Below are 23,161 nucleotides of genomic sequence, written 5' to 3'. Positions count from 1 at the left end.
TACTCGATGTCAACGTTGATTATGCGTATCATAAGACATGACGAGAAATTAATATCCGGTTTTTGTTTGCTTTTTTTTTTCTGTTTTCTTGTTCCTGTCCCGTTTCTACATTGCAGTGTCTCATTGGGCTCCTCCTTCAATGAGATGATTTCGCAAAACGCTGCAGTACTATCAAGCGAGCATCGAGGCCAGATTGAGGGTATCAGCTTGAACAGCTCCGGTCTCAGCAATTGTTTAGACAGCCTAAACAATAATAATAGCAGCAGCAGCAGTATGTTGTCGTCAAAGAACGACCTTTTTATTGGGCAGCAGTTAAGCGATGAAGATTGGAATCCAACGCTACCGACACCGCCGCGTTCACCCGAAAGCAGCCAGGCGACAGATGAGGACAACACAAATGATCTGAAGGAGCGAGACCTGATCGAGCTGATTGGGGAAGCCGAGGCGCTTGCCATTCTCGAGGACATCGGTCTCGACTTCAGCCCTATTGACGATTTCCTGAGTTCGTCACCCAGCAGCAACAGTTGGAATCCACAGGCGCTTTTGCACAGCAGTTTGGCTAGTGCGAGTCAGCCCAGCGCAAGTTCCTCAGAGCTGCGCCATGACTGCATGTGGTCAGGCGACTGTGACCACAGTTGTAAGCAACAGCGGATACGTTATCCGTCGGAGAATTCCGATATCCAGCTGCTAACACCGGCATCATCGCCCCTTCGCCACTGTGGAACTGGCTCACATCTGACCTCGGATCTGAAATTCTCCACCGAACAGTCAGAACTCGAAGCTGTTTCTGTATCTAACTTTGTAGACCCGTCAGCCGTTCTTAGCTATACGCCACACTCTGACCATTGTTACTACCAGCCAAACGCCCGCCAAAACTACGAGGCCGATGGGGAACTTAGCAACGGACAGCCGATCACTGTCGCTACGCCTGGACCATCACCTAAAAGAAGCACATGGAGAAAAGAGCAATACGTCCTTTCGGATACGCCTTCGGAGTCCGGTGAGTAGTAATTATGTATTTGGGTCTAATTTAAAACAAATACAAAGAAAAAACGTCGGCTACTCGAAATAATCTGTAGTCGCACAGACAAATAAAACGCAACGCTTTTAGTTAGAAAGGAACGAGCATCTTGGAAATAGCGGGGCTGCCTAGACTAATCGGCCTATCGTCACAAGCCAATCCAGCTTAACTGCAACAACAGAATCATACTATGTTATTGGTACAATTGATATATATTAGTCACTGTTAATAATCGTCGTGGTCGGCTATCACGCGTCGAGTTATGGGCGGAACCCGTGTCTGTAGTTCCACATGGAGAAATACATTGTGAGTAGCGAGTGTGAACTGAGAGCGAGCGGTTCGTCGACGCTGAAATGCCTCGCTGAGTCCGCCATAGCGGCAACAGGCTGACATTCTGTTTCAGACGAACGGCCGACGAATTCTAGGAATACTGATGCAGCTATCCTACAGGGTTGTTTTGCTTCAATTAGAATATTATTTGCGGTGTTGGCGTATATAATCATTGAATGAGGTCTTATGTGCTATGCCGACAGTAGCACGACTGTTTTGGATCTAGCGGCAGAGGACTCAGAAGACGGAATAGATGGATGTTGTCGGCAACGTCCAGCAAGTCGAACGAACGAAAAGGACAAACGATGTTTCTGTTGCAAAGACAGCGATATGGCGAGCTCAAGTTTAAATAATAAAAATAATAATAATCCTCGAGAAGTTGAAAGACGCGGGTGGAATAACGTTGGAGGGGAGCCGGGTAGCGGGTGGGATCGGCGCCAATCTTTGCGGTTAGCCGGCAGTTGACGCATCTAAGTGTCACTAGTACAGTTAAAGTTATTTATAGTTATTATGTAGTTAGCAACATTCTCAGTAGTAAACAGCATAGAGGTACACTCATTATACCGGCCGTTACTAGCCGAAAAGAGCGCGATGCTCATTAGGCGAGTGCAGCGTCATGTACAGTACGATAGAAGATGCGGCGAAGCCGACAACGACAATGTCGTGTTTATCACCTCGTCGCCTGCCAGGTTAATGACATAATTGTAGGTTAGTGCCTCGGAGCATCGGGTCTTTGCCGCTGGAACAGTATCCGCAGACGCCTTCGACGCCAATGTATGGCTGCCGACACCATCGGCACAATGATTGTACCTCAACTCGTCCGTTTGTTTGACATGTTGTCATCGTTCAGACTACCACAACGACGACAACTACTATTACATTTGCTGCTGCGGCCGCCATCGCCAAAGCCACTAGCAAACGCGGCCCTCGTCCACTCGCCAGTCTCTGCCCGTCCGTTTAGTTGCTCTACCGGCAACTGTACGATGCCGAGTCACTGCATTAACCCCATGCTCAAGTAGACTATACGCGACTGTTGCGTGAAACTATCAACGAGAACCGAAAAGAGAATTAGACGTGAACGAACAAACGAAAAGCCAATACGAGAGGGCGATCGCTAACCAGTCAAACAGCCAGACAATTGGCAGTTCAGTTAGGAGGACGCCAACTAGCCTGACTACCATTACGGTATTGTAGGGCAGGTTTGAGCCGAAACGTCACGAGAATGCTTCACGGTGTTATAGAGCATTGAAAGCAGGCGCGGGCGACAGCGGAGTTCATTGTTGCTACAGCCGTAACATGCTGTTACATTGTTATATAGCGTTGCGTCTTGATTTGCCGTTTGGCGGCAGCGTGACTTTCGGTTCATGCGCAGCGGATGATGTAGTGCCTAAGTAATCGAAGAAATATAGTAGAGGCCAACTATAGGTAGGCTAGCTTGCGCTGTTCAAATGATGATGATAAGCGAGTGGTACTGTACTGTGAACATACGTAGCCGTTCTGCTAGATCGATTTGTACGCGGCGAACATGTAACGACTTAACTGGTTTTCGATAAGGGCAAGCATACTTGACATACTGTTGTCTCGGCCAAACATATGGCTTATCTGCCTGATGCTAACTCTCCACGTCGCTACGCAACGTCGAACACTGCTTTCACATCTTTATCCATCCAGCTTCACCGCATAGGAAGCTTTAAGGCTTCCTTTAAAAAAACAAATGTTTCGTTTCGGTTTTAAACGTAACAGCAACTGACGAACGCCAATAGTGGCCTATTAGGTCTGACCATCTGCTTTTCTCGTGCCACACCTTCCTTTTCTGCGCTGACGGCAAGTTTATATCTATTCTTAATAACCACTTGCTGCCGTCACCACCACCAGGTGTCGCAGCTAAACAACCGACAGTGTTAGCGGTAAGTTACAAGCATCTCGTTCCCTCGGCAACTTCTTCCGCTTTGTATAGCTTTCAGTTGTCCTTCATAACGGTACGACGGAGGGACCAAATGGCTGCTGATTTGCTATAACGTAGTGACAATGGTCAGTTGAAGAAAGAGCTGCTCATATAGGGTGAGTAGCGGCAACATGACGCAGATATGACACGTTTGTATATACTTACTTGATTTGTTTCTTAGTTTTATATTAATCGTAACGCTTAAACTACTATGTCTTATCATTTATCGGATATATATAATCTTGCTATTACTATTGTTATATAACGAAAGGGAAGCCTTTGTTGACATCGTAATTGGTCCAATTATTTCGTTCGCTGATATCAAATTGTCACCGTTCGCTAGAGTTTAGCTTCGAAACAAATCTTCAAGCTCCTACTCTAATGGCGACGCTACTCGTTCAGCGTCCGTAGCCGGTTCTCACTAGGACCTTGCCACTTACCGAAGCTGCAGTTATCGCCGCCGCGGAATGTCTATCTGCTGGTTTTGACGAGACCGTATCCGGACCCGACACAGGTCAAGACTCATCCGACTTTACTTTGCCTAGCTACACCGCATCTATTCCCGCTATTATATGTTGTTGATCTGTTAGCTTCGCGGTGTCGTCCACTACTTCTCTACTCGTTGATAGAATACTTCCCTTTGCCTTCCTAAATGTCAGCCCAACTGACTTGGTTTGGATCTTGGCCACCATCAGCAATGTGAGCTCGGCTTTTAGCAGTTTCGGAAAAGTCGGTCTGCGTGACACATAGACACGTACGTGGTTGGTAGTTGAAAATCGTTTGCCGATCTAGCAGCGATCACAGGAGGAAAATGGGCATGCGCGAAGGGCATAAACGGAGAAGGGACGGCGACAAAGGTAGGGTGAGCGAGCACAAGCCGATGGAGCTCATCTTGAGCCGATTTGATCATGGCTTATCCACGGGCTCAGGAGATGGCTTGAATTGTTCGTGGTCTTTCCTGCTGGCTCCATTGGCTAAAATAAGCAGGAGTAGAAGACGAGATTATTGGAAGCAAGAAGGGAAGAAAAGATGTGGTGCGTATTGTGATGCTTTGGCTTGATGCGCCTTGCCATCGTTCGCTACCTCGGCACCGTTGCTGTTGCTAGCAAAGCTCGACGAATGTGGAATACCTATTTTCGAAAGGATACACTTGCTCCGTTCGTGCCCCGTCCGTCCGTCCGTCCGTCCGTCCGTCCATCCATCCGTTCGTCCGTTCGTCCGTCCGTCAGTCGGTCTGTCCTGGCGGAGATTTAGCTAGATGGAATAGTGTATCCCAAACGCACAACGGCGAAGGCTGCTGGCGCGCCTTGTAGACCACGACCACTATCGCGATCACGATTGTTACTGTGCTCTGCGTTGCGCGCTGTGGCAGCGACGATGCCGCCGGGAGCGGCCGGCGTGCTGGCAGATGATCTAAATTCTTTTCCTGTGGCAGCAGCAGCAGCAGCAGCAGTACTAGACGAAGCGAGTGCGGGAACGGCGGTTTCGTTTTCTCAAAGGTCGTCATTCGCCGCTTACTACGATTTCTTGCCCTTTTCTCCCCTGCTGCTACTCCGAAAGCTGCTACTGGCGCTTACCACTACCCGCTACCACTGGAAGGCGGAAAAGAAAATTGAAGGATTTGCAGATGATAGAGACCGATCGGTTTGCCTTTGATTTGCCAGCCTCTTAACCGCCGCGACTATTCCGGAGGGAATTTCTCTCCCGTCTTCTACTCCTGGCGATCTCGTCCTGGCACTAAGTTTACTTGCCATACCTCCGACTTTAGGCCGTCCAACCTCCATGAACTGCGAACTGGCTGTAGCTATAGCTAGCGCCCCCATGTATGTGAAGAATGTGCTTGACTCGCGTAGTCTCTTTCCCTATCTCTGTCGCTCTCGTACTGCATGTCTGTATGTGAGTGAGAAATGTTGGCAAACTTCTCCAGCCTGTCCCATATCCCCTCTACTTTTTGTTTGGCTCCCGCTGTCGCTATTACTGACCCCGATGCTCAGATCTGTAAAAAGCTGTGGGAATCAGTATTGGCTGACTGGTGGGAAGCAATGGGCCTCACACGTAGCAATTTCAACGTTGCTGCTGAATGCTGCCTGGCTGGTTGATTAGTCTAGTCGAATTCTTACGAACCATGGCAGACCGCGGTGGCAGCAGCAGCTGTGGCGACTCTGTTGCGACGGTCGACAACTGCCGAGTAATTCAGCGGCGGCAGTAATAGCACCAGCCGAAATAGTAAGTTTACGTTTGTTAGTTGCCGCTGCTGCTGCTGCTGAACAAGTATCGATGGGCTTGGTCGGGTTCGTGGCAGTGGTATGGGCCTGCGTAGGCAGTGAGCTGCCGCGTAGGTTCAGCGCGAACCTGCGTTAATTTCAGCGCCGGCGACTATTGTAATCCTGTCCCTTTGCTCGCTCGAAAATTTCCTTGCCGTCTGAAAACGGGGAGTGGGTATGTAACTAATCCTTTGCAGTTGCAAAGGCAACAACGACTATCAGCTACCACCTCGGCCCGTTCGACTCGGTAGATCTCGATAGCGTCGGGTATAATCGGTAGATGCAGAAGCTGCCACCGACAAGAAGACTGCGGCGACTGTTGGAGATCGACGCTACATGGCTTGCTCTGCACTCACTTCTGGTACCGCCCCGCCTGTGCTGCTCAAAGATTTCGGAAGGTTGAAATTGCTTTAACACCGGAATCGATAATGGGAATAATAGATCCATTTTTGCTTTTGGCACTGCTGTCAGTGTTAGCCATCGTATCCGTTATCGTGGCTGGCTGAGACGGCACGGGCGTTGGCGGCCGGGGAGGTCCGCTTTTCCTGCAACTGTCGCGGCTGCTTTTGCTGCCGACTCACGCTTTCGTTATTCGTGATGACGATGATGATCATGATGACGACGATGATGATAGTACCGCTGCAGAAGTCGAGCGTTTATTAGTGACTGCTTGGCTGGTTGTGCGTGTCATTTCGAGACTGGGCGCAGCCTTGCCGCCGCCGCCGCCGCCGCTGCTGGTGCCGCCGTTCGACACTCGACAGTGCATCGAACACCAGTGCACACAGAATAGAACTAGACTGATGCATCCAACTAGGCAGGCATAGGTAGCTCGGCCTGCGGCAAGCCGGACTGGCTGCACTCCCCACCGGTAGAGTTCCATCGAGCAAAACATAAGTAAGAGAGAGAGATATGGTTGAGCTGGGTTTGTTCTGGGTAGTGGTGGAGAAAAAAGGCATCGATACCGGCCGCTGGTGATAGCGATGGAGGACATGCTATTTCTGGCCTCGACTGGTCCTTCCCTGCTGGTCGCCTGCGTGCGGTCCTGCTCAGTCGGGGCCGAGAAAATCATCAGAGTCGCTGCCGCGTGCGCTCATTCTTAAGAACGCTGGACACCGCCTATCCAACCGCTCATCTAACCAGTAGCCAGCGAACGAAGCAATCCCCGAACAAGAACGTTACACTACGCTATGCCCCTTTGATATTTGAGGGGGCACACGTGTTTTTGAGATCATTGGCATCTCATCTCGCTCGTAAACCGCTGCTTCTTGAACCTGACGCGCCTCTCCCTCTGACAGGTAGTTTGCTGTGGCTGGCTTATAGAAGCGAATTCGTTTCTCCATTGGCTTGCTCATCTCTCGCTATATTCTTCGGTGGAAGACGGTGAACGAGAGAGGGGGAAAAATAGACTGAGCATCCAAGGTAAGAACAATGGCTAACGATGTAAGATAGGATGCAGTTTCAACTGGTGTGCTGCAGGAGCACGCACAACCAAGGGATCACATCGTCGACTTTGTTTCCGATTGAGTTCCGTCTTCTATTTTTCCTTCCGTAATTATTACATATGGCCCTGCCGAGCTTTAAGGTTATAGGATAGCGATAGGGGCGATCCATTCGGACCCAACATAGCTCCTTTTTTCTCAACATATGAAGTATTTTCGTGCAGAAGTGCCAAACCAGTTTTTGCCAATTTCGAATTGTTTACTTTTCGAAACCTCTTGATGTTCTCAACAGTCAGACGATAGGCCTGGCTTGGCAACTGACAGCATAAGTACCTAAGAACGACGGCAACTCGGACAAGTACATACAGGTCCTATATCTATTTCAACAGATAAAAAAAAAGGATACAAAGGTAAGACGTGCCAAACTCAGCCTAAAAATGCAGTTCCGACCCGCTAGTTGTTATACCATAACAAAATAAATTTCATTTTTAATTTTATATCAAACGGTCAGTGTGCCCTAGAATCCGTCTGCGTAGAGGCACCTACTTCCTGTTCTTTGTGTGAGCTCTAGGGTGGCAAATAGTTATGCACGTCCGCAACTATGGGACAGTTTCTTTAGCTTAGCTGGCCATCATCTTCACATGCGAATGGAGTGATCGCAAAATTTTAGGTTTGTCCAGATTTTTTTTCTATGTCTTTTTATTCTGTTCCTAATTTTTTTTGCTAATCGTTTTTCAATTTTTTAGCACATGTTCATGAGCTTTACTTCACGTTGTCGTTCGTAAGCAAGCTTTCTTTTTGGGGACATTAGTCACGTCTGCTTCTTCACTGCCCAGTAACCGACAGAACGGTGCGTTGTGGTTCTCGACGTACATTTGGGCAGAAAGAATGAAAATAGTATACACGAAAGTAATGAGGGGAAGGACAGGAAACAGCAGCGTCCAATATCTATTGACCTCACTGTAACATCACGAACTTCGTTGCGGCACTGGGGTGTCTGGTGGAGGAGCCCTGCGGCTCAAGCCCGCAGCATCAGCATTGGCGGCCATGGCCAAACAATGAATAAGGTATATCCCGTCCGTCCGCCCGTTCGTTCTGTCAATCGCTGTTTTTCTAGCTGTTAACGCTAACGCTGGTTCTAGCACCAATGCCAGCAGTGTGTAAGCGGTTCAGCTTTCAAGCAAGCGTCGACCGGCCGAGCGTCTTACGAGGATGGCGGATGCCGGGATCGTCGGCAAGAGGCGAAACGGCAAGCACCTCTAGCAATAGCAACACAACGGTGACTGTGTCGACACAGAAACGAAAAGGGCTGACGACGACGACCATGCTGCTTCTAGGGGAGCTATAGCATCAAAAGCAGCAGCAGCAGCGAAACGAAATGGCTGCTTCTAAGCGTAGAACCAACGCCGTTCGCTGTTGCTGCTGGTACTGCAGGCCTGACGCTGCATGAGCGAACAACCCTGGCCTCCGTCATGCTACCGGCCTCTGCGCCGCTGCCAGAGCCGCCATCACTGCCAGCACCGCTGGCTCGACGGTGCTGGCGCCTCCTGTTTATTGCCGCTATCAGCAAGGGAGCGGGTTTGCGATGGAACGGATGGACGGGACTAGACGGCATCAATAATAATAACAACAACAACAACAGCCGCGGCAGCAGCAGCAGCAACAACAACAAAGGCCACAAGCAACAACGATGACGCCAGCAACGTTGACGACAGAACGAAAGCGCCGATCGGCTCTTCGGTTGCCCAGCCGGCCCGAGGAGTTTCGGTGGTGGCGCCCTCTGGTGAAGCTTGACGTATACTTCGAGTTAGCGCCGTTTGGCGGCGGAGAGAACGGCGGCGGCAGTGGCGGCGGCGCAAAGCCGGTAAACGACTTCGTCCAAGGTTACTCGGAGGGGAGCAGAAACCGGCAGCTCCGGTGGCTGCTGCCGCGACGACGACCGCGGCAACAGCGGCAGCCCGGCCAAAAGGGAGATGGCTACGTCGGCATCACCGACGCCACCAGCAGCAACATCGCTGCGAGTATCCAGTACCACTGTTGCATGCGGTGATGATAATGGTTTCGAATAGCTGGGTCCGTCGGTTGCCGGCCATAGGTCGCTCGGCGGCAATGACACGCGTGCGCGCTGTGTGCCGCGGCTGCTGTTGCTAAGACACGGATGCCTATATCCCTCTTTTCCACTTGATGTCGGATTGGGAATATGCAGGTAACGTGCACACGTAGACGTACACGTCAGGGTAGTACGTAGAAAACCTGAAGGATGGAGAAAATAGATGGGCCTAGATGAGGACGTGGAGGAACGAGGTAACGAGAAGAGCAGGCAGTAGCAGTAGAACGAGGTTGTGAAGCAGCAAGAAGCAGGAAACAGGCACTGCGACTGTTGCGGCTCTCGAAACGGGCTTCTACTACAGCTACTAAATGGTATTTCGGTTGCCAGCCAGCCAGCCAGCCAGCAACAACATTAACTGCAGCAGTGACTGACGACTGCTTACTTACCACGATTGTGCGTCCACGACTGTCTCTCGCCTCGACGCGCGCTGCTTGCCTATCTGACGCCTCGCTGACTTCAGCCAGAGATATGAGTGGCAAGAGCACAGACTTAACGCGCAAACATGACGTAGACCATCGGCGTCTCGTGTCACCGTCGCAGTTACCGCCGTGCGCAGCCAGGGAGGGCATCAGCAGCGTCGGTGGCAGCGATTACGGTTAGGAAGCAGCGAGCATGTATATTCGATGTTGAGCTGGGTAAGCACAAAAGCTGCGAAGAATGTCGGTGCTGCTCCTGTTGCTGTTTCTATCAGCGATCGGTCCAGCAACTTGGGTCCGCGTCGGCCAGTCTTTTGGTGTCGTTACGATGCCAATAATGCTGCTGCTGCTGCTGATTGTGGTAATAATGATACCAACTTGAGATATTAAACCTTGCCTATTTCATCTAGTGGCTGGCAAAAAAAGCTTTGTCTGTTTGCGTTGCCTTACGTTGCGTCATATTGCGACGACATAGTGGAAGCGTGTCTAGGCGCAAGCGTAAGTTAGTACGGGAGCATTGATATAAGACTAACCTGTTTCATTATACATGCGTAAATATATATTACAATGGACATTGTAACCCTGCTGTGCCATGTGATTCAGCTGTGGAAAGCGCTGTAGCAAGGTAAAAAAAAAAGTTTAAGGAGCGAATCGCAGCAGTCTGATGGAAGAGCTGGCCTCTGTCGCTGCTAGGATTGATAGAATTCTGAAGTTTTAGCTTACACTTGCCCTCACCACCAAATTTGTATAAAAAAAAGCATTGAGTCAGTGTGTCCTGAATATTTTCAGATACCGCTCCTTAAAAGAAGGTTCTGTTGCATGTATGTGGTCCTAAAGCAAAGTTGAAATCAAAGACTAGCGCTGGTCAAATTGACTATAACTCTGGGCAAAGCGCTGTACTCACTCTCCCTGCGGAAAAAATTACATTAAAGAAGAGTTACGCACAAAAAGAAGCATGAAAACACAGGAATCCGTCTGCCAGGAGCGTCCATTTAGACGAAAACAGGCACAGGGATGTCGAAAAAAGAACATCAGCTACATTGTCAACTGGATTGTATAGAACACGTAGCTTTTCGATAGTGCTAGGATTCTATCGTGTACAAATCGATTGTTGTTATTGTTACTATTTCATTATTAGTATTATTGTTTCTCACAGTAACAACAGCCGCACGTGCAGATTCTTCTTTCTGCGCGCTTCGCATGACGAATCAAGATGCGAAAAGAACTTGAAATCCAACGACATCAGTAAAGACAGTCAACCAATGAACGACTAGCAAATCACATTACTTTTGCTGTTGCCCCCTGAAATTCGGGCAGTTTACCAATTCGAGGGCGGCGGCTGCGGCTACAGCAGCTACTCCCGTTTCTCTCTGCTATTGCATTTTGTGCTTACGACCTGGCAAGGAAGGCACTGTAGCGTCGCTGGTTACTCAGTGCTGCAAGTCGACTCCTTTGTTTTGTCACAGGCAGGTCCTTCAGTGGCTAAACGACATATCAGTTTCACAGTGGGTAAACCCGGCTGCTGTGAACCCCTCAAACAAATCACAAGGTACCGCGGCGGTTCACTCTCGCTTTGTTAATGTCTCGGTATGACAATAACAGCAACAGGTTTTAATACTACTGTTGTCAGTCTTAGTCAGTGCGTTCGCTTGTGAGTGGTGTATACGGAAACAGGAAAACCATCGTTACGTTATCAGTTTGCCAGACGGTACTCGTTTTCTCTGTCAACGTAAAAGTTCCTTTTGCGTAAATAGCGACTAACGATACAACAAATCCTTCGTTCAGACAGATGGAAAATAGACTGAAGAATATACACGTGGTGTCAATTTTGTCGAACGACAAAACAAGAGCTGAAACAACTTCTCCCATCTAATTTACTTATTTCAAATGATAAGAAAATATAAATAATTTGATAAGAAAAACGCTAGCTACCAATTTCATCCTTACTGCTATAACTGGAATTATTGTACGGATGAGCGCGTGCGAAAAAACAAACATCGAGGACACCTAGCGCTGCAATTAGCATTCGACACTGGCATAAAACCGTCCCGTCCTCCTTTGCAGCTTCAAGCTCCCATGAGAGGAAACGACTGTCGTACTCTGGGCTGTGCCAATAGCTCTTTTATCGTGTGGCTCTGCTGCTACTCTTATGTCTATTGTTGTCCAGAGGGGGGTTTCCTTTACAGTGGGTCTTAATTCTTCTTGCCCCTCGCCTCTAGGCCCGCCTACAATTTTTGACAGTTAGACGAATCCGAAATCTTTTGTCCGAATTTTTTACGACTGGAAAAACTGGTGCTACCTATACTGGGTATCCAGAGGCAAAAACAAGCAGCATTTTATCCGCTACAGCCATTCATTCGGGTCTTCCGTCACTCACTCGTCCGTTAGATTAGGCCCGTCATGTGAACAGCAGCCGCATCGCTCGTTAGAACAGAACGCCTTGGCCACCTAAGGCCTTGTTTAGCCTGACTTGTGATAATGGTTAACGATAGTCGCGATCACTATCCTGTCAAGGACTAAACCTCGTTTAGTCTATGGGTTGCGGCTTTAGCAACCAGCCCAACAAGCGGCACTTGCCACTTGGTCGTTGAGCATGGTCTCGTTCGTGAGACCGGCTGCGGCGAGGTCGTGCTTTTCCCACGCGGAAAGGCGTCAACCAAACGAACCGTTCGTTTGATCGTCTACGGACCCCGGACCAAAGGCTGGTTAGTCGCCGTTGCTTCTGCTATTCACATGCACGTGGCTTTATAAGGAATTTTCTGGCAGACGGTCGACAGGGGGTTAAGCAAATCTGAAGAAAGTAATACTAGGGCTCTCGTGTGAACAGAAGCTTGTTAGGACTTCGGACAGGGAAAAGCAAAACAACTCCCATGAGTAGTCGAATAGTACTCTACACATCTCAATGCATGTCTAATATAATCGGCTATCGGATGCGCATCCATCGAGCGTGTGGTTACCCGATTTTAGTTCAGACGGTTGCGACAAACGCTACTATGCCACTGTGTTCTATTTACGAGTACTGGACGATTTACTCACGAAAGAAACAACCCGTTTTATGTAATAGAACAGATAGCACGCTTATTTCTATCGCACAATGTCGGCTACATAATCTGTTCTGATTATTAATTGAACAGATAAATGCGACGATTTCATGAGGTTATGCTAGAGAAGAGGTCCCTCCCGTAATTAGTCCTCTGTCATGTTGGCATGATCGCAAAATATCTTCACAAATGCAACAAGAGCTGGGAATCGCGTACTGGGTCTGTTATCGTGAAAAGCAGAGTTTATGATACCGCAAATTGCATGTGTGACTTCCCCTATCTCTTGTTTCACATACAATCCCCTTCTTCATCTTGTCTTTCGGGGGTGAGGGGGGACTTGCGCATGGGAATATGTCTTGCTAGAAATCTCGCCAGCCTTCTCTCTCCCCCCCCCCCCCTCCATGAGTTGATACCGCGGAGCAGTGACATGCTCTCTCCCCGTGTGACATGCAGAGCATACGAAGCATGCGCTGTTGAGGCAACGTGCGCGAAATCAATCGTGTAAAGTGAGGCGCACGCGAATTTCTGGTATTCTCTGGGTTTTTGCAGCTTCATCGTCGTTATAAGGTGAAGGAACATGCGAGAACAATGACGCTTAAGAGCATTTATGGGAGGCATAAATTAAGGACTATTAAGTAAGAACATTACAATAATCTTTGAATTACTGGCTTCATTATTTCGTTTAGTTCCCACACATTTCCAGTGCCAAATCAGACAAATCATCTAGTATTCAAGTGTTGGCACGCTTTGTGTCATGGCAAGGCCCCCAGAATGTGTAGTCCAAACATCGTACGCCTGCTCTATTCGACGATTCCAAAGAAAGCGCACATGTGTGCTTAGTGTGGTGTTGAAAGAGCTACGTCATTATTCTATGCTACCGTCCATTGCAGTACTGCGACATTCACGGTCGTCGTTCTTTTCGTAGTAGTATCAGTGATGCCGGCGTATTCGTGCTCTAGTCTGGCCTTATGATAATTGTGTTGCTTGTCGCCTTCAGGCTTTTCTGCCTCACTGTCTAACGTTTTTCTCTTGAGCACACGTACCTCGATTCCGGAACGAAGGGCCTCTAGTATAAATTGGTGGTTCTTTATAAATATAGTAGTAGCGGTTCCCTCGTGGTGAAAAGAACGATATTCATGTGCAGTAGCGACGGCGGCGAGAACTATGCGGTGGAGTGCGGTCACCTATCTGCACCTACTGGCGACCTGCTACTGGTGTCTAGCACTAGCCGCCTTAAAGGGAGAAAACGTCATTAGCGTTTTCTCGAACGGCGACTAACCAGGCGGGAGCGCCGAGTATTAGCAACGACTGCTGATGTGGCCCCCACATGATAGGGTAGGCTAGCCAGGCCAACAGCGGCGCTGGCGCACGTGTGTTGTCATTGTCTCAGCCGCCGTCGCCACAGCAAGCTGCCACTAGGTGTCAGCACTATCACGACCAGCAGCAGTACTACGAGAACGTGGCCCCTGGAACACTGCGCCAGTCGGTGAGCCAGCAGGCAGGGAACGGGGAGCCAGCAGAACAAACATGGCCTGGCTCAATTGGCTGTCTGGCTTTTCGGTTGTGGCGGAGAAGAATGTAATGGCGACAACGAGAGATGAAATCTAGTGGACGAACTAGGAGGGAAAGGGTCGGACAACATCAGTAACTGCAGCAGTCGTTCCGCTTGACAAACGACCGACTGAACTTAACGAATGGGAAAGACGAAACCCTGCCGTCGCGCTGTGGAGACTAGCGCGACCGAGAATGCGACGAATGAAGAGAAAATCAAGCCAAAGGGGAAGAGTACGCCAAGTAGACTAGCGACCTTTGCCGGGCCTCCGCTGTTCCTCTGTGCTGAGTTACGTCCAACAAGCACGCTTCTGGCACGAGCTTGTTCACTCTGCGTGTGCTCGCTGCGCTCACAGTGTTGAGGACTGCCGGGTAGAAGCCGGGTCACAAACAACAGCGGTGCAGTTACATCCCAGTGGCAACGCTGAAACTATAGATAATGATGTCGCTGCATGAGGAAAAACTAGCCTACGAGTTCGGTAGTTTCCCACAACTACAAAGCAGCTAGTTCAGTAGGTTAGAGCACGTACTATAATTAGTATTAATAGCAGCAGTACTAGAATAACAATGTATTATAAAATACCGAATGTTAAGACGACGACGACACATGCCGATCATGTGGCACACACCGTCGGAGCCGCGTAGATCGGCCCAGTTGTTAGTGTCGTCGCCGCTGCTGTTGTCGGCTGCTGTCAGGACGCTATGACACATCAGTAGCCGTGACATGTGCTTGACGAAGTCATTTTCTTTCATCATGAATCCGCATGTGTTTGCCCGTGCCACGTTCGTCGCGCAGGCAAAAAGGCGCAGGCATATAAGCTTGGATTCGGTTCCGCTTCTGGCTTTTATGGCGTTTCCTTGCTGTAATAGTAACTGTCCATTTCTCGCTCGTTCGACCCGTCAATCCTATGAATTGTTGCAATGCGAACAAGTAAACAAGCAAGTAACTGGTGTAGCCTATTTTGTTGACGAATAGCTAAGGTACTTGGTGATTGTTGTTACGGTGGGCTTCGCAATTGGCTGGCAAAAAAAAAGCAGCAGCAGCAGCAGCAGCAGCAGCCGTTAGCAAAAACAAGTAGTTACTTGTTAGTCAGAAAGTCGCGCCGGTGTAACAGAAGCGGCAGCGTGTCACAGCATCGGGAGATCGGATGATAGCAGACTCGGCTGACGCACTTGTCGAACTTATCCTGTAGCTATTACGGTACGGTGGCGGCAGCAGCAGCAAAAGTATCTTATCTTTCCATTGTTATGGTTTCTTGGTGCCTCGCGTTTCGTTGTTGTCGAAGATGCGACGCTGTTCGATGGAGGCTATTGTAACCGATGGATAGACAACAAAAAGCTACCGAGTGAATCCCCTGCTCCTGAATCGTCATCGTTAAAGTGCACATAGTGGCCCATTGGCACTAGGTTGCTTGTTAAGGCCACGATACAGAACGTAACGGAGGTATGCAGAATACAGTGCATCCTACGATGGGAGCAGGATCTACTCGTGGGCGATATTACGTTGCCGATGATACGATGTCAAGACGTGAACAAAACATTAAATCAGTAGAAAATGCGGATAATGCAAAAAACAGCAACGGCGGTACGTCGTACTTTACCCATATCTAGTTGGGCTGTTGTACTATACAGTGCTGGTACTGCGATGTTATCACATGCTCACTTGCCCCGTTGCCGTTGTTGTTGTTTTCGTTAGTACATGTTATGCTAAAAACAGCGTTCGCCTGAATAATTCGACCCGCATCGCTTAAGCTGGAGCCTAACAGTGGTTTTCGATTTGTGTGAGCAGCCTCCAGTCGCATCTGGAGTGGGGCACGTCAAGCTACTATTTTGCCAACTACATTTCGAATGTTTCTGTTGTGAAAGATGGCGAGCATACTCCGTTCTGAAGAAACTATCTGATTATGTGCTTGTTGTCCACCGTCCCGATTGGCTCCGGCTTATAGGCTATTATGCTGGCGGTAACTGACACAAAAAATGCTACTCATTACCCCTTGGCGCGATCTGAACGGCGGCGGCGACATCGGCAGGAGCGAAAGTGACTGTGGTAACATCGCGTTCCAGTCGGTAGGCCACATAGCGAGTCAGTTTGCCCTGCTACCACTACTTTGACAATTAACTGCATGATGCTGTCGCATTAGGAGGACCGCGAACAGAAAGTGCACAGGCAATGCAACACGTTTGATGACGGGCATCAAAGACATCTGGCTACGGACTGCTGCTAGCTGCTAGTGGGAGTGTGAAAGATAGGCGACAGAGAGATAATGATGATACTGAGGTTCTTCATCAATCTTTTGATTGTACCACACGCATTACGTACTCTTTGGAGCGATGTCGTCTCTCGATCGTTACCGATTAGTTCTACTACCACTACTACTACTACATCAATTGTCAATGGTGTTCTTACTGTCGTGCCTGTATAGTGGTGATTTTCTTGACGTTCCACCGCCCTACCTTCCTCTCAGCCCCCTTTCTTTTATCTCATAGGGATATCTAGTCTTTAAGCTTGGGAGTCTCGCTCACTTTTCTCTCGCGTCTTGCTATACTGTTTCTCTTTGGACAGCACGATCTCTCGTCCTTCCCCCTTCAATGACACTACTTAACGTCACTGACCGCGTTGACGACGACGCTGGATACGATGACGGCGCTGGTAGAAAAGCGAGTCGAGCCACATACAGAATCAGAGAAGCGTTTATAATCTATCGACGTCTCTATGAGTCTGTCGCTGTTCTCAGCCTGATGCTACTGTCAGGGCCTGGGTGCTTCGGTTCCTTTTTTGTTAGTTGTTGGTTGGCTGGCTGGCTCGCTCGCTTATTCGGCACTGGTTGCCTTCCTTACTGCGCCGGCTGATTAATAACTGAGTAATGATAATGAAATTAGAATTGACCGACTGCTTGCCTGTCTGCTCTAAGGCTCTTTCTCAGCCGTGCTTGAGTCGAACGACAACGAAAAGTGCCGCCTTTAGTGGAGAAGGTCGGGCGGCTTGCTATATATCCAGCCAGGCTGTAGAGTAGCTAGCGTCCCTATATGGCACGAACAGAATCCAGTAGCCAATCATTCAGTCAGTTAGAGAGAGTGACTCCATGTGCGCTAACGGCAGTCTGTCGCTTTTGTAAAGGGGCCCTGTTTGCTGCTGGCAGGATTGAATCGTTGCTTCGTTCATGGCTTGGACGCTTGCTTAGGAGGAAGACGCGTCGTCTCAGCGGTCAACGTAGCGGCTGCTACGTCGGCAACAAATTGCAATCAATTTGTGTGCTCCGCTGCCATCACTATCGACGGCGTCCAGCGGCTGTGGCGGTATAGCGGGATCAGCCCGCAGCCCCATGGAGCAGTAGCGTTAGGCAGCATCCTATGGATAGGAACATTAAGCTCATCTAACTAGCTCAGCTAGCGATTCTACACTTACAAATAACGATAGAGGTGACAGCGAAGACGAGCGAGAAGAAATGAGCTCAATCTGAATTCTTCGAGGTCCGTCGGTCCATCGAATGGCTCCGGCAACTGGCGTTGCTCAGCGTACAGGGGATAGTCCTGCCAATAGCTGCTGGTCGTGCTGCCGCTAGCCCAACGCTGACTTGCTCACTGGGGATAAGATAAAGATCTATGGCCGTGAAGGGAAACGCGACGCAGTAATATTCTATAGAGTACAACAGAAGTAATAATATAATAAACATAGCTGCATTGGTCTATGATTCCTTTTACAAGCAGCTGTAACAATTGTAGATCTGGCGGAAAAAGTGCATCCAGCAACGATATCTGGCCTAAAAAACCCGGCCGGTGACAAGAGAACAAAACCGTTGCATTCATCTAAACAATTTGAATTTGAACAGCAAGAAAGAGGCAGTACGCGAACTCTGTGTACAGTCTGGTCATAACCCGCAACAGCTTATGAACGGAACCAACGCATATAAACATCTCCACAATTAGCTACCTAGTATCATCTCTCAAACACAATTCCCGCCCTCACATAGCAGCGTATCGAGAGAATACAAGAACGTGCCTACGACAAAAAGCGACGATGACAATGACGTAGCCGATATCACGTTTTTTACACTGACAGTCAGTGCTGATCGATAAGGGGCGCAGATCCACAAACTGCTCAGGGCACTCTGTCTTCATGTTGATATCCTTCGTGTTATCTCTCTGTTCTGTCACCCAGTGTAAGACTGTGCACGATGAGGGTCGAAAGAGTTCAACAGTAGCGTATGTTGCAGAGCAGGATTTTTTCGTCGGCTTGGTTTTCGGGTGTACGTGAAACAACAGAGATATAAAGGCGGCGTGTAGGATGATGACTACAACAACAACAACAAAAAACAGCAGCAGGACGTGCGAAAAAACGCTTATAGTTGTTGTAGTCGTTGCCGTGGTAGAAACTAGAGATACTAAAATTAGCTCGGAGGCGATGTTGCGAGGTGGTGACCGTTGTCATGGTTAGCTAGGTTGCTAGTTAGTCTCGTAGGTCTGGCTACTTCTGACGCCCTTGCTGCCATCTTGAAGGCCTGTTGTGCCCGCCCTCAGCTAGCTGCCTAGCTAGGTAGGCAAGCAAAGGGTCGGAGGGATGTTATGGTTGTTACGTCGCCATTGAAAGCCAATAGAACGAAAATAGAAGAACTGAGAGTGTTAATTTAAGCCTATTTAAGGCAGCACAGTTTGGCAGGTCAGAAAAGTAAAGGACCAAAAGAGAGGTGGAATGCTGTTTATTGTCATTGGAACTGTCGCCTATACTCATCATGTCGCTGGTAATGGTCCGTCAGTTTGCCTTCCTGCCATGCACCTACAAAGAGTCGATACGTTATGGCCTGTCATTTGGCCTAGTTGCTGCCAGTAGTTCACTGAGCAGAAGCTGATTCCGGCAGCGAGATAACACCACTCTCTCCGTAGCAGCTTCTTAGAAATATAGAAAAAACTTTTAGTAAGTAGAAGTGCTCAGGAATTAGGATGAAATGTGCACGACGCGCTACATGGTTCATTCACTGCTAACATTTCCCTGCTACTGAACAGACAAGATTGCATGTAGCAGGCCTGACGGGCTTTAGTGTAAATAATGAATAAAACGCGACGGCGGAGGATAGTAAAAGAAGCTGGATTCTCAGCCATTGAGCTATTGAATTACGATAGCTATACAGTGTCGCTTGTAGGCAATTTCTTTTTAGAGGATATTTTTACTAAGCCAATGTTTGGTTTTTTTTTTTTTTTTTTGCATTCGTCCATATAGATGACAGTGACGAATCAGAGTCAAATGACGATGACGAGGAAGAGATTGACGTCGTATCTATACAGTCAGCGCCACTAGCGTCACATGCGCACAATGCGACGAACGTAGCCAATGGACAACAGCAGCTTCAGCAGATGCAGATGCAACGCGCCCACCAGAGAAGTCTAACATCGCATACGGCCTCATCGCAGCGTTCGCTTCTGAAGTCGAAGAACTCATTGAAGACCGCCGCGCACAAACAGCGCAAACAAAAAAACGCTGGTACCGTCGCCAACGTAAGCGTCACGAATAATGCGCTCCCAACTCCAGTAACGCCTTATCTTCTAACACCAGCGTCGAGTCCTCAGCCTGCCGGTAACCCAATCGGACCTACCGAATACCCAATGCCCAAGGTACGTGCGTATGCGCTGGACGCATTTGACCGAACTGTAAAAGTGTGTGTTTAGGGTTTTTCTTGTCCAATCGCTGGTCGTCATTCTTATCGTTTTGTCGACAACCATTGCGGTAACTCGGCGCCAAAAGATTTACTAAATGCTAGAGAATTTAAGTTCGTTAAGATAAAATCAAATAGGAAAATAGCGGTCGCTGTTTAACTGAGTTTGTCGACACAGTTTTATTAGCAATAGTAGTACTAGAGAGCATAGAATTAAAAGAACGCCGCAACGCTTTCTTTAGCCACAGCTTTCGGTACTGGTGATAAAGCCTTCGAAATTAATGCTTTTATTTCTCTTTGGTCGTTGCTTACGTCCGGTCCTTTTGGCGTACTCGGCTGGTGGTCGCATCTATCTGGCGTCCGTCCACAAAACAGGTCACCTCTTCGGGACGTATCGTTCAGCCAACAAATCGCAGCGTGTCATTTTTGGAGGCCCAGCCCCAGCATTCGTCAAGAGGAGAACACCACTCGCGTAAAAGGAAGAGGAACAATAACGAAAATTCACATTCGGTACGACCGACGAAACACGGCAGGAACAGTGGCTCTAATCGAACCTGCGATATCGAGGACCCCGAGAAGCGACGCGAGCACAACTCAATGGAGCGCAAACGGAGAGATGACCTCAGGTACGCTTACAGCCTCAATGATCTACTACTGCTATAGTTATTTGACAGCTCTCTGACCACAACGTAACTTTGTCCACTGTCTGGGAAAAAGATGGGCATTTCGATGGGCGTGTTGGTAACAGCAACTTCTGCGACAGACCTAGCTTGCTTGTCGCAAGTACATTGGGTATCTGGACGCGCAGCCGCACCAACATTGTCTCTTCCCTCTCTTCACTTGAAAATCTTGTAGGTACATGTGTAATCACTTGACGATGACTAGTGGTGTTTTCCATGTAACTTGCTGCAAGGGCTCAGGGTTCGCTGCCGTACGCTAGTGGTGCGATGGCTGTCAACCGTTTCGGCTGCGCAACTTTCGGTAGCCGAGAAACGAAACTGAAGGCAACACACACAGTCCAGTACGAGCATTGTACCATCTCTCCGTTTGCAGGTTCGCCTTCCAGAAACTCCGTGAGCTCGTTCCCGAGCTGAAGGATAACCCTAAGGCAGCAAAGGTGACCATTCTCTCAAAAGCTGCCGAGTACTCGCTTCGACTTCAGCAGCAGCAGAAACAATTTGAGATGCAGATATCACATGAAGAGCGGCGAAGACGCCAACTACTGAAGACCTTGGCCGCGTTACAACACCAACACAGAAGCGCAAACAGTCAGGGTCTCGGCGCATCCGCGCTGTCGGTGTAAGGCGAGAGTGGCTAGATGTCTTGACTTTGATGTCTTTTCAATTCGATGATTGACTTTATCACACCTTTCCATCACTTCATAAACTGAGCTCGAGATACATATATACATATGTTTATATACATATTTTTCTCCGCATCATTTGTTGTCTTCAACACGTGCTACGACAGAAAATTAGCAGATGACACAACAGATCTTTGAGAAAACAAACGCAACAGAATTCGCACAGACGAACATACACACACACACACACACACACATGTACATATACAGACATACACGTAATTAGGTACATGCACACCAGGATCCGAGGTCCTACAAATCCCGTTGTTTAAATTGTTGTACTTTTCCAAAGTGCTATGTTGAAATTCCTCATTGAAATATACGAATTGTGACTCTCGCTTTAATCGGCCACAAGCTGATTATTACCATGACAACGTTGCGTCGGGATAATTCAATTGGCTATCTTTAACTGCTACGATTAAGAACAACGGGTTGAACAACTCAAGCTCTAAACACTTCCCCATTATTTACATCATTAATCAATCAATCAATCAATCAATCAATATATTCTAATAATATATTATTAGAATATAGACGCGCCCTGCTGGTCTATAGTGAGTTAAGCAGAGGACGTGCGGCGGTCCGACTCCCTGTGACATAGCTTTACTACAGCATCTATTACTATCGAATAACATAACTATTGTTATAACTAACAACCACGGTTATTCTACTAGGCCGCTACGCACCGCACACAACACTGCATACAATCTCGTAGCGATTGTTTCGCGCCTTCAGGGGGTGGGTGTGTGTTTTGCCTGTGTTAGTTAGAAACGAGCGCATGTAGATAGACGTAGACCGGGGACTTCAGGCTGCTTTTTCACCCAGATGACGATGGCAGCAGCAGCAGCAGCAGCAGCACTAGGTAGGAACGCAATAGGCAAACAATAGGAAAAAATCGCAACGACGAGATGCTGATGGTATGATTTCGTTGCTATGACGCATCGAAACGACGATCGCCCTTCTCTAAGCACAGGGCAACGACACAAGCTCAGGCTGTCTGGCGGCGACGAAGCTGACCGAATGAAGAACTTGCATAGAAATGGAAAAATATCTAGGGGCATTCAATTCAATTCGGTTCGATGATCTACCAAGATGAACTACCAGGTACAGACAGATATATAGGCAGGCAGGCAGGCAGGCAGGCAGGCAGGCAGACACACAGACCACAATCACAAGGAGAACACGTGAGTGAACGATGCTACACGCATACGCCAGGAACAGGAAGATGACGGTATCGAGAAGCTGCACAAGTCTGTAGTAGTGAAAGTATGTAATAATCGTGGTAGTAGTGAGAACTAAAGAAACCGCTAAAATGCTAATGGTTACCAGTTGAAGGGAGAAAGTAGAAACATGCAAAGCAAGCCCGAACGGCAAAAGGTTGGTTAGCTGGTTAGGTAATTTATGGGGTTATAAGGTCAAAAAGACAAACCTCCTACTATTTAGATGGAACGGACATTGGATGGTTTTTCTAGTTTTATTTTTTTACAAAAAACTAGAAGCTGAAGGGGGAACGCAGCCTGAAGCCACTACCGGCCAGGGCCTGCATGGGCTGAAACCATCCGGTTTAGAAAAGTAGTGCTGGTGAAAAAGCGCATCAGAGTGCGCTGCAGCCCCAAGAACCCTTATTGAAAATTGAAACACAACAAGAAGCTGGGTAGTCTTGATTGGTTATGGACCTCCGATGGCGGCCTTCTTCGGAAGCCTTTCGCTAGGGCACCTGCAGGGCTGCACTTCAACAGACAGATTGTTCCTGTCTGCGTAAAATTCATAATAATAATAATAATAATAATAATAATAAGTTATTTCGAACCTGTTTTAAACGAACAGTCGTCGTCGTCGTGTAGCTTTTTGTCGGTCAGTCGACGCCGGGGAGCACTACCACCATCGCCGCCGCTGCCGCCACCGCCGCTCTCTCTATTTCGGCCTCAAAATCGCTCCGTATATACGAAATTTGTACATTTGTCGTGGGCGATATGCGGGGGCCGAATTATATATATGAACAGACCATAAATATATATATATATATACATATA

General features: G+C 48.3%; 1 protein-coding gene across 5 annotated transcripts in view; it reads left to right on the top strand.

Annotated features, from left to right (window-relative positions):
* The window catches only part of LOC111244440 (uncharacterized), a 37,729-nt gene extending 14,574 nt beyond the window's left edge, over positions 1–23,155 (top strand). For all 5 annotated transcript variants that reach the window (XM_022791588.2, XM_022791592.2, XM_022791589.2 and 2 more), the window contains exons 2-5: positions 117–1,000; positions 19,333–19,724; positions 20,141–20,391; positions 20,819–23,155. In XM_022791588.2, the coding sequence (XP_022647323.1) occupies positions 117–1,000; positions 19,333–19,724; positions 20,141–20,391; positions 20,819–21,068 (1,777 nt within the window). In that variant the 3' untranslated portion in view covers positions 21,069–23,155. The remainder of the gene's footprint in view (positions 1–116; positions 1,001–19,332; positions 19,725–20,140; positions 20,392–20,818) is intronic.
* Positions 23,156–23,161: the final 6 nt, after the last annotated feature.

The sequence above is a fragment of the Varroa destructor genome, unplaced genomic scaffold (genome assembly GCF_002443255.2).
Source record: "Varroa destructor unplaced genomic scaffold, Vdes_3.0 BEIS01000002.1, whole genome shotgun sequence".
Classification (NCBI taxonomy): domain Eukaryota; kingdom Metazoa; phylum Arthropoda; class Arachnida; order Mesostigmata; family Varroidae; genus Varroa; species Varroa destructor.
Note: the sequence above shows the minus strand (reverse complement) of the source record. Positions and strands in the feature narration are given on the sequence as shown.